General features: G+C 43.3%; 1 protein-coding gene across 1 annotated transcript in view; it reads left to right on the plus strand.

Annotated features, from left to right (window-relative positions):
• tox3 (TOX high mobility group box family member 3) overlaps positions 1 to 11,997 on the plus strand; it is a 38,457-nt gene extending 26,460 nt beyond the window's left edge. The window contains exons 3-7 of the mRNA XM_079293327.1: positions 2,074 to 2,319; positions 8,564 to 8,827; positions 8,948 to 9,178; positions 9,343 to 9,423; positions 9,685 to 11,997. Coding sequence (XP_079149453.1) covers positions 2,074 to 2,319; positions 8,564 to 8,827; positions 8,948 to 9,178; positions 9,343 to 9,423; positions 9,685 to 10,554 — 1,692 coding nt within the window. The 3' untranslated portion in view covers positions 10,555 to 11,997. The remainder of the gene's footprint in view (positions 1 to 2,073; positions 2,320 to 8,563; positions 8,828 to 8,947; positions 9,179 to 9,342; positions 9,424 to 9,684) is intronic.
• Positions 11,998 to 12,209: the final 212 nt, after the last annotated feature.

Raw genomic sequence — 12,209 nt, forward strand, 5'->3', positions numbered from 1 at the left:
AAGCATTCCTGCAAGGGCTTATGTGGATAACTGTGGTCAAAGTATCACAGCCGGTGCAGCGTATCTGTACTGGACAAGGCAGGATCAAGACCAGGCTGATACTTTTCTGTCAGAGGTATTGTGAGCGTGTGCCGGTGTTTTCACATCGCTACATGATAGGATACAGATGAGGCCATCGATCTCAAAGCTGGTGTGGAGGTTGACCCGACTCTGCAGGGGATGTTGAAAAAGATGAATGAAGACTGCGATGATAAACGATCTCTGATCATTCCAATGTGCTACTGGAAGCTGTTGTCCATGACTCATGACAATTTAGTTTTATATTTTTTATTTTTTTATAAACACTGCGTTTTGATTCACATGCCGCTGAACAGGCATTATTGTGAACTAAGTTCTGGAGGCTTTTGAGCGGACTGAAGCATAATATGACAGCAGAGGACTCATAGTAAATGGCTCCTACTGAAGGTGCTCGTGATTTATTCTGCACTCTGCGAGCCAGAGGCCAGGGCTGTGATGAATATGACCTTAGCTCCTTTTGAAAGGAGAACTGATTCTCCAGCACTGAAAAGTGAAACAGTGGTATGGGAAGCAGAGAGAGAGAGCGAGAGAGAAGGAACTCTATTTGCTGCCTTTGCCACTGGAATTCATCAGTGCTTGTCAAGACAGCTGACCTGAGTAGGCAATGAATTAGTTTCAAGTGTCTGTGTGCTAAAGCAAACAGGGGGAACATTAATACTCCCTAATCAAGGGCTTTGTTGGCATATTCCCTCCGTTGTCTCCCTTCTGTTATTCTATCCCCTACCGGAGACAGAAAGACAGAGCCGAGGAAGACGCGGAGGACGTGCCCGGTTAGCTTCGTTGTTGAACATAGTGTGCTCTGCTAGTCTGCTTGCACATCATGCAACTCTCAATATCCGGTTTATAGGTTTCAGGCGAGGGTAGGAGGTTGATTCCCATGGGATAAGCCTAAGCGATGATGCTTAACATGTGCCTAATGTTGTCACGTTTTGTTAAAAGTGAGCCAACCAAGAGTGAGACAAACCAGCTGCCCTTTCAAAGAAGCAGGGTTTATCTCCGAAAAGTGAGGCACGCTCATCTCCGGGACTCCCAATCCCGTTGAAAATGAAAAGCAGGTGTGTGAAAAGGTGAAACCGCCTTGCGGGAGACTCATCGGTGCCCGTTTGAATTGGTATGAACGCCTGTTCACTCCTGTTCTTTTGGCCTATAAGCCAATTATTTTCATGCCAGGATTGTGCGAGACATTTCAAAATGTTGATGCGGTCGCTGGAGGCAGGTCTTAAACAGTACCGTAGAAGTGAACAGAGGCTAAGAAAGTAGCGTTTGGGATCAACCTGAAGAACATAGTGTTTGTTTTTCACAGCAGCTTCTTGATGCAAAGCAGTGTGCAAAGTGCTAGCAGTTAAAATCATGTCTGCACACATGCGTGTGGACTTGCAGTGCGGCCATTGTGACGATATGAATATATTGGCTTTCCACAGAGTAGCTTAATGCAATGTGCGGATGAAAACAAGACCCGAGTAGGTGAACAGTCCCATCTCCAAGAAGGCACATAAGCAAATTAAGTGTGACCAAAAGCTTTAATTCGAAAGGCAGAAGGATTAGGCTGTTTGATGAGCAGATTTAAGGGTACAGGCAAGGGGAACATAAAGGAACACTTCTGGCCAAGCGTAATAATCTTTGAAAATGTTCTTTAAACCCATCTCCCTGTGACGTGTATTTCCATCCCTAAGATGAAGGGCTTTTGTCATGTATCCTCTCTCTCCCGTGATTGCTGCTTGATATTTTTGCTTTTGACATCTTCCTCTGCGTTCGCCCTTTTTTTTGCGTCCTTTTTCCTCAAAGTGGACTTTAATAGGTTTAGGAAATGTTACATCTTCGTGCACTTACAGACACGTGTATTACCGCTCCACCAAAACACTCCCCGTCTTAAACAAAGTTGTCTGATTTAATCCCTGAAGGTTTCCTTCCGGCATGTTGGAGAAGGCCCACCTCAGAGAATGTTTCCTTCCTGTTTTCTGCTGCTGGATTTCATGATTTCCCTCTTCCTTGCAGACGTTTCACACGCCCAGCTTGGGAGACGAGGAGTTTGAGATTCCTCCCATCACACCTCCACCTGAGACGGAGTCTGGTCTGGGTCTATCGGAAGTGGACTCGCCTTTCCCAGGAATGCCAGAGCCCCCAGTTACTCACAGGGGTCTCTTAATTCCCCAGTTCCCCCCTCAGAGCCTGGATCTGCCCTCTATTACCATCTCACGCAACATGATGGACCAGGAAGGGGTCAACAACGGCCAACCTGTGGTGAGCACTGCAATGCACATACAGCACTAGCAAATCAAGACGTCTGTTTATTTTCTGTGATTAGAGGGAAAAACACCCAGAAAGCCTGCACTAGTGCTGCTATCGTATGTGTCATTCTTGTAGCTGCAGCTCCAGATGTGGTTTTTGATGATGTATCCACCCCTGGACACCCCTGATATCAGAAGCATACAGTCCTTAAATAATCCCTTTTACTGAACCAAAATGTCACCTTCACAGTTGTTGTATGCCTCCTGTTGTCCCTGCATCTGGCACAGCATCTGGCCTTGTTTACAACACAGGAGGTATATGATCACATTAAGTAAATGTCATGATATTATGTTACTTACGGTGAGGTATTTTTTGTTGAAGTGTGGATGATCTCCCTCTGTAAGGTGAGCAGATGTGAATAGATCACAGGTGTTAAAGTACAAAGCACATCCAGTCCCAGAAGGACAGAGAAAATAGGACCCAAAAGTGCCACCGTTTCACATGCTCATATTTAATTCATGTTGCCTCCTTTTTTCTGTTGTAAATGCTGATGCATGCTCCTGTCCAATGTCACACGAGGTCTTCAGAAAAAGACACACGCTTCTGTTTGGAGTTTAGGATCAGCTTTGTCTTTGTGTTGTATAGAAAAACCTTCTACTTTTAGCTTGATCCTCCTTTCCTCTGTTATGGATGGTCAAACATGGAACTGTATATGAAATAATCACTCTCTTTATGTTGCCTGGTGCTATAGATTGTGAGATTGTTGCATTGGGGTGGAAAGGCATTTTCAAATGCCACAATCATAGAAGCATTGAGGAGGAAAAATGGAAATGTCACCGGCTGAGTAGTTGTCTTACAGACCTATTATAAGAATGGAAGATTCATTTAGGAGAAATGAAAGGACAAAGGCATGAGCGGAGAGATGATGATGTTGATGCTGAATTGGCTTTGTGAATCACAAAATGCATTGCATTGAGAAGAGGTGCTATGATAATTGTAACTGTGAGTAAATCAAATGTAGTTTAGACCACCTGCATCCCCCCAACACATTTGTTAAATCGCATTGATATGAGAGATATTTATTTATTCACGGGAAGGGAGCTGTAACATTTTACAGCTCTTTTCCCTGCTTCCATGCTTCTGGCATGTGAAATAATTGCTGCTTTTAAAATATCTTTCGCCGCATACAGTAAGTGAGCCCCGGAAGGCTTTTGCCTAACGCATTTTCATTTCATGGTCAGTTAAGCTTTCTACATCTGGAAGAAACGGAACCTTGACACAATTACATTCCTGACTGTTCTCACGACTTGCTGGAGGATTAGATTTGATTCTCTAACATTATTCCTCTTTAACACCATTTGCATGGCTCATGTCTCTGATTGTGCGGAGACTCTATTAAAAACCGAGGGGAGCATGTGGGGTTTTCTGCTCCTTGCCTCGTGGCTTTGTCGTCGGCACACCACTAACTTCTTATCAGTCATCGCACATTGTAGCTGGTGGTGGCCTTTCATTTCTCCTGTAAATGGGATTGATCCCTAAAAGTCTCGTGACGATGCCTTTTTAGAAATTCTATTCATCTATGGTTTTATCTTTGCCTTAAAAAATGGAACGCAACTTTTTAAATGAGATAAGTAACAGCGCGGTTTGCAGTGCATTCTATATCCAGAGACAATGATTTACGAAGGCCCTAAGAGGGGTGTTTTGTCATTTTGTCAGCACACTGATAAAGGAATGACAACCTTATATACATGATTACATTATGTGGTATTTGTTATGGCTGCAGGGGCAAACAAATAAACCGTGCACGATTGCAATTACATTTTTCATCAAGCCGCCGTGCTCATATTTCCCAAACACTTGTCTTGGGTTTTCTTTCTTTCTACAAGCTTACTGGTGGGGAATATAGAGTGTGTGGGGAAGCCTGTCTTCTTATCACAACTTAATGAGGAAACCCAAGCAGTGAATGTTACCTGGGCTATTTTCAAAAGCTTCCTCCATGTCATTGCATTGCCAAGTGTTCCGCTAATTCCTCTCCCCGCAATGTTCAGCGTATGTCTTGCAAATTGGCCACAGATGCCGGTCTTCTACAAAGAGAAATACATTTTCTCAGCTGCAATGTGCCCGGCAAGCCATGAATCTGAAGTCATTATTTATTTAATCTGCTCTCCTAACAAGCTTTCTGACTCTCATTTTTTTCTCCCAGCATGTGTCCTCCTGATTTGTGATTTAATCTCAATAGTGCCAAATAGTACTGGAGTTGGGGCTGCCAGTATTGCTTTATTCTCAATTTCTTCTCGATTTTCTCCCTGCTGCACAGCGAGGGTCTCTGGCTTCTATTTCAAAAAACACCTGGTGCCTTCACCACACTTTAGGCTTTCCTTGACACATGTTGGCATGCACTAAAATATCCTCCACGCTTGCATTCCAAACCCTACAGTAACTAGTTGTATAAATTGTTAATTTCAATATTTAGGAGAAATGAGCCCTGCTGTCTCATTCCATTTGCCACTATGTGGCGATGCATTATATATGTTTCATTAACAACTAGCTGTTTCGCATGTCATTAGCTCTACAGCAGCAAACATATAGTATCGTCCGTTTGGAGCACATGTGTCATGCTAGATGAAAGCGAGGCTGAGAAAGAGATTTGCAGTTTGTTGTTCACATGAGTTGATATGCCTCGATATTGTGTAGATTGCCAGAGTATAATACCCTGGGCTTCGACTGGTCAAAAACACTATATCTTGAATCAAATGGAACATGTGAGCACTGTTGCAGAAAGCATGTTTTTCTACACTTCCCTCTTATCTCCCTTCCAAGCCAAGAAGCACTGACATGGGTTGTACATCAATTTAAGAGAGTGGATTTAGTTTTTCCTTCTCTCGCTCAGTTTCTTTTTTTCTTTTCTCCCTCGACAGACGGCTATTGTGACATATTGGGTCAGTCAGAAATGAAAGATATTCATGCAGGCATGCAATACTATAATGTAATGAAGTCTCAGCTTGACCTTCTGCATGATTGATTCTGTAATTTACTTTTCTCAGGCAGCTCTCAAAATGAAATGATGTCATGTTGGACAAGTTTTAAATACCCATAATGCATCGGGAGAAAGGGTGGAAAGGGGGTATGGGTCAGTGGCTGTACCGGACCAAGGGGAGGGAACCTGCTGGCCTCACAGTCTGATGGAGGAGGGGGGGAGAGAGAGAGAGAGACCAGGGAAGAAGAAGAGAGATCTGTTTTTAAGTGGGGGTTAGAGGTTGGGAAGATAGATGGACTGAGTTTGAGCACCACAGAGAGAGAGAGAAGTGTGTTTGACTGAGACGGGGCAGGGGAAAGAAAAACTATTTATCTTCATGCTATTATAGCCTTTACCGGCATTCAAAATTCCATTTTTGTCATTTGGCTTAAGCACAGACTTCATCAGGTTGCTGAAAATGGAGGAAGAAAAAAAAATTAAATGGTGTACCCATTTAGAAGGCGAGTAAAGGAATATGTGCAGAGCACTGATAAACTATCTTTAATAGGACTGACCTTTCATGCTGGCGAAAGTTACTGGGGGATTCATCCTTATAATTACCATATAGATGATTTTACCCCTCTCCTGCCATGGAACATTTCCAAGAGCTCTGGCATTGATTGAATGGAAATTGAACTTGTTAACATTCTTTTCAGCCTGTTACAGCTCAGTACATGGTGCCACTGTTCATAAAGTCCCCTTCAATTCTGATTTCCAATATCTTAAAGAACAGACATCCTGTTTTCATTGACATCAGTGTTGCGATTTTTATCACTTGGTGAATGCATAATGTTTCATTTTTGTGGTCCAGCTGCTGTGTTTATTGGCCGGCATTTATTGTGGAAAAGGTTTCACACCTTGTCAACAGTGTTTTTGTTTTGTTGTTTTCTTTTTTTTCTCATCTGTTATTCTTCCGAACGCTCTGTGTGGAGTGTTTGCTGTGTTAAGTGTGCATGAGGCCAACAATAATGTACAAAACAAACTCTTTTTCTTCTTTTTGCAGCACATTGTTAAAAGCATGGTGTTGTTGCCAGCTTTTTCAGATCCCACATTAAACGCAACACAATGGGGAATATTACAAAATGAATTTGCATTTTAAAAAAAATGACCTTTCTTGATTTGAGAGTAGATTTCCACTTGTTAGTGTTTGACCGTACAAACACACAGGCAGACAGCACACCTACACACACAGGGCACATCTGGTCACTGTATACTCGAGATAAGGACTTATTTGCAGATTTACGATGACTATCAAAATATCTAGTGCGATGTCTGCTGTGACTGCTGACAATACTGCAATCAAAATGCAAATGAGGAAGTAGAAGAACATACATAAACATCCTCGGACCAGATTCATATTCACAATCAAGGCAAACGTTACCTAAGATTCTTTCTTCCGCTGTGTTATTAGCTGCGTTATCTTTTCACTCGAATCAGACGTGGTGATGCTGGCATTTCTCCGGCGTAACTGTCATCGTTGTTCTGTTACACAGGGTGGAAATTGCTGCTACTCCAGCTATTGCTATAATATGTGATGAAATAAGACATTCAGCAGGCTGTTGGATGCGATACATTTACGTGTTTAACCGTGGTCATCAGTGCATATTTCTTTTTTTTTTAAACACACAACATCCAAAGGCCATTCAGAAGAAATCACCATATTCCAAACAAATGGCAGAATGGGCCATTGCTCTAAGTCAAAACTGCATCATTGGGATTCGGCAAAAGTGTTATTATACAGATGGCCACGACTAATGAGCTCAGTGTGTGCGTCTTTGATGTTCGCAGCGAGCAGAGAGCAAACTGCGAGCCATCGTGTTCTCAGTAATGAAGATGACAATAGCACTTGGAACATGCCGTGTTGCAGATATGTAAATCACAGTCATTTGGTCACAGGCTTGTTTATTGCAGCTTTTTATTTGCGAGAAAACAGAGAGCTTCCATATTTGAAGCGTCGCGGCAATATGTCTTCAATGTCTCCCCCACCTTCGGCTCACCTTTTGCCGAATCGTCCTCGCACGTGTAAATACAAATCCGCTCTCACTTCATAGATTGTATTTATGATAAGCAGCAGACATGGCATATGAGAAAGAAATGGATCGCAGATCCAATATGTTTTTGTCAGAAATGGTGTTACAATATTGTTTTTGAAGGCGCACATTCATGAGGTTCTTTCAATAAAGCCAGGTGTGTGGGTTTATGATGTGTTGATGTTGGGAGAGATTGAGTTTCTGCTGCTGAATACCAGATGGATGTACCCAGGGAGAACAAATCACCTTTTCTGTTGTGTCCCTCTGTTCCATGTCAGCTCTGCTTGCTCTCTGATCAGTCTTCCCTCTGGGGAGCTGGCAGTCCTTGTAATGTCATCCTCACCACAATCAATGCAAACATGTTGCATGCACCTTCACTGAGCCTCTTTTTCAAGAACCAAACGCTTTCCCAGGGAATAAATGGAAAAGAGATTTTGAAGATGTTATTACATTGTATACTGTATGGTAGAAGTGAGGGGAGCTGTCCAAAGCCCTTAAGCTTCAAACCTTCAGCCAGTTCATTTATGGAGTTGATTATACAGCAGTATTTTTTATTTTTATATTTATTTTTCACCACTCTGGCTGTCAAACATGATCTATGAAAGGTGCCTTGGAGTTATAACCTAAAATTAACGCCACACTAAAGCATATAGGCTTGTGGCCGCCTCAATCTTAACTGACATTTAGGTTCATGTATTCTAACTGCGACTCCAACAGTCCTTTTATTGTGGCATTTGCAGTTATGTACCACAGCGCCGGGGAACTGAGTCCACTGTTCCCCTCCAGGGACCGGGCAGTCAAAAGCTGTGTCACAGATTTCCATACAATAGAGTTTTGAAATGAATCAACCGAGCTGTGTAGCCATCTATTACTGGCTTATAAAGTTGGCTCCTCGGGTGTCGATAATTTATCATGGCCTGTAATAGAGACATTTAAGACCCGGGACGTAGTGACATGTGATCTGCCACATGACAATCCGCAGAATCCAATGACCCGATTTCCCCTCTCGTACAGAGATACATATTCATGAGCTCTGTGCACGGGCCAGCGGGGTGTCATCGTGAGTAGAGACATATCTCTGAGCTGGAGAGAGGAGGTGGGAGTCTATGCAGCCAAACCTTGAGAGCAGTATGAAAGAAAAAGGGATCAATAAAACAGTTTGATTATTATTTTCTTAACAAATGTCTTTTGCTTTTGTATCAATTTACAGAATGTTGGACCAGGCCATCTTCGCCAGTACCCACCCAACCCAGCCATGGTGATGAAGTCCATCATCAGCATGAACAGCCCCAATGGGATGTTATCACGGAATCAGCTGACCACCATCAACCAATCCCAACTCAATGCGCAGCTGAGCCTAAACATGGCAGGACCCCACATCACCCATACTTCCCCATCACCGCCTGCCAGCAAGTCCGCCACACCGTCTCCCTCCAGCTCCATCAACGAAGACGACCAGGACGAAGGCAACAGGGTGAGCGAAGTTGGAATTCAGTCATGTTACCGTATTAAGTCGTATTTGTAGGGAATTAACCTGTTGATATAATAGACTGTTACAATTGTTTTGTAAATTTTGTTATCTCAATCATTGCAGGTCATTGCAGAGAAGCGACCAGCTCCCATAGATCCCGTAAAGAAGCCCAAGACCCCTAAGAAGAAGAAGAAGAAGGATCCCAATGAGCCTTCGAAGCCGGTCTCGGCTTATGCCCTGTTCTTCAGAGACACCCAGGCCGCTATCAAGGGTCAGAATCCCAACGCCACCTTTGGAGAGGTGTCCAAGATCGTGGCCTCCATGTGGGACGGTCTGGGAGAGGAGCAGAAGCAGGTACTACAAAGTTTGATTGTTCAGACTAGTCTAGTTACATCATCAGAAGCAAATGCATGTACAGTATGTGATCTGTGTAATGTACTCTATATTTTAAAAGGAATGATCTCTAACTGATAAGAAGCCGTAAGTGTCCATTCACACGCACCTTTGTGTCATCACAGGTTTACAAAAGCAAAACAGAAGCTGCCAAGAAAGAATATTTAAAAGCCCTTGCCGCGTACCGCGCCAGCCTGGTTTCCAAGGTGAGAAACTGTTCCTTCCTTTCACATCGAAAATGTGTGAATTTGACAGAAAAGGTTGATTCAATTTTGTCAGAATTCTTTGTATTACATTGCGCACTGTGACGTTGTAGAAAACTTTTTTGGGAATGAGAAAAACAACTGAAGCAATTTGATGTCTAGAAACTTTACAGTCAACCTGCAGATAGAGGAAATGGTATTCTTCAGAGGGGGAAACTGTGGCTTTGTTGATAAGTTTGGATATTTTTTTTTTGCCCCATCCAGGCTGCAGCAGAATCAGCTGAGGCCCAGACTATCCGCTCGGTGCAGCAGACCCTGGCCTCCACCAGCCTGTCCCCAGGCCTGGTGATGCCTTCACCCCTCAACCACCACCCCTCCATGTCTGCAGCTGCCCTGGCTCTCCAGCAGGGCCTACCACGGGCCATTGCCCCGAAACCTCTGCAGATGAGACTAGGGGGCAATCAGATCGTGACCTCGGTTACCGTCTCCCACCCAAACATGTCCTCCGGGATGCCACCGCAGCTGCTCGGCCAGATGGGTGCCGGAGGGGGCATGGTGGCGGGTGCCCAGTCCACAGCGATGTCTCAGATGAGCCCACCGATGCAACCGGTGCAGCAGCATGCGATGCAGCAAATCCAGCAGCAGCAGCAGATGCAGCAGCATCTCCAGCACCATCAGATGCAGCAGCAGCAGATGCATCACCAGCAGATCCAGCAGCAGATGCAGCATCAGCATTTCCAACACCACCTCCAGCAACAGCTGCAGCAGCACCACATGCAGCAACAGCAGCAGCACCAACAGCAGCACCAACAGCAGCACCAACAACAGCAGCACCAACAACAACAACAACAACAGCACCAACAACAACAACAGCAGCAGCACCAACAACCGCAGCAGCAGATGCAGATGCAGCACATGCAGATGCAGCAGCATCAGCTGCACCAGCAGCAGATTCAACATCTCCAGCAGCAGCACCAGTCCCAGTGTTCCCCACCCCAGCACTCTCCTGGTACACCCCATTCAGTGGGAGGCTCTGCATCGCTCGGCAGCCCCCAGCCGGCCACACAGCAGCAACCACACCCCTCCCAAATCCAGGCCCACGCCCAGGTCCTGTCCCAAGTCAGCATTTACTGAGCCAAATGGAAATCCTATCTCACAGAACAGGAATAGAATAAAAGCATCACTCCCCGTTGCTTTGCTAAGTTGCACTTAAAAAGTGTGAAAGATTTAGAATGTTATACAAAGAACTTGTCCATTGTTATAGACGGATATGCACACGCGTGTACAGGGGGGGTAAACATGTTGACTGGGTTTTTGTCTATAAAATAGGCTGAGCTATGACAGAAGCCTGTTCAGGCGAGCTCCCAGTGTTTGTTTGTTTGTTTGTTTGTGCGTTCTTTCAGTTGTCAATTTAAACTGACTGGGCACACAATATGTTGGAAGATGTGTGTCTTTCACTTTTTATTTAACAATAAAGCTTTATTTATGAGGCCAGAGTTGTCAGTTTGAATGCCTTTCAACAAAAGGATTTCTATCAGCTCTTACCTGGACTGAGTGACTCAGAGGATCTTTGCTGGAAACCAGTAACCCACACGTCAGTCTCTGTTCCCACACTGGCCAGTAATTACCGAGACATTCTTTACTCAAACCGTCATCTCTCACCCGTCGCAGATGTAACCGTTTAACAATGGCTTGGAGGAAATGGTTGATCAGATTATCACACGTCGGAGGCCCAGTGATATTTGAACACATTTAAAATCATGTCACCAATGCAGAAAATGTCTTGAAGAGTAAGCGGAACAGAAAATACAAAGTCTAGCGACACCGGTCTCTGAGACAGAAACTGCCATAAATCATTTATGTCATCACATCATCAAACTGTAGCTGTAATCTGCTGTACATGTTTTGTAGAGTGAGAGGCGAGACCTCGCGTATCAAATAATCTTTGCCCAAAAGCGTGTAACTAGCAACCCCCCCCCCCCCCCCCCCAAAATGATCTTCTTTATTCTATTTGTTTTTACTTCAGATGTTTAACAATTAAATTATGTTTTTATTTTGTGTAACAAAGGGGATATTTTATGGTAAATGCAAATGTCGAGGCAGATAGTTTGGGGGATTGATGTATTTTTACTCTGCTCCTTGATACGTCATTGTTTTAAAAAAGGAAAGTTTCTTGCACTGCCAAAGCCAACTGAAAAAGGCATCGGAGGTATTTTTGCCAGTTGTACAGAAGTCCCTGGAAAAAAAGAAAATTGTTGTACATTTTTCATATCACATGTTGTAAAGTTTTAATATGTGAGGCTTTAATTAAAACATTGTTAAACGACCTGTGGATTGCTATATCACATAGTGCATTTCTGCTCTTTTATACTTTTTTATGAGTTACAATAGCAGCGATTCATTTTGTTTGTATTTTGCTTACGAACCAACTGCTTTTTGAAAACTGTCCATAGAATAAATGCATATCGGTATGGAGTTCTTGAAAGGTTGTTTTCAGCTCACAATAGGAAAAGTAATTTAATGTTTGAGTTTTTGCTCGGCCATGAAGACCAATCCAGAGACATTCCATCACTAATATGATAGTAGCCATAATTTTGTATGAAGTATTATATATTTCTTTGTGTCTCTGTTCAAAATTAAACTATCAATCACGAATATTTATTTGAAGGCATCTGTTTATTTCAAAAGCTTTATAGTCATAATTACTATGCGATGATTATTCACGTCTCCTTGTTAGCTATTGAAAATTAATAAATATCACTCAGTCCTTTTATGAAACATCAAAAAAA

Source organism: Melanostigma gelatinosum (genome assembly GCF_949748355.1).
Source record: "Melanostigma gelatinosum genome assembly, chromosome: 2".
NCBI lineage: Eukaryota > Metazoa > Chordata > Actinopteri > Perciformes > Zoarcidae > Melanostigma > Melanostigma gelatinosum.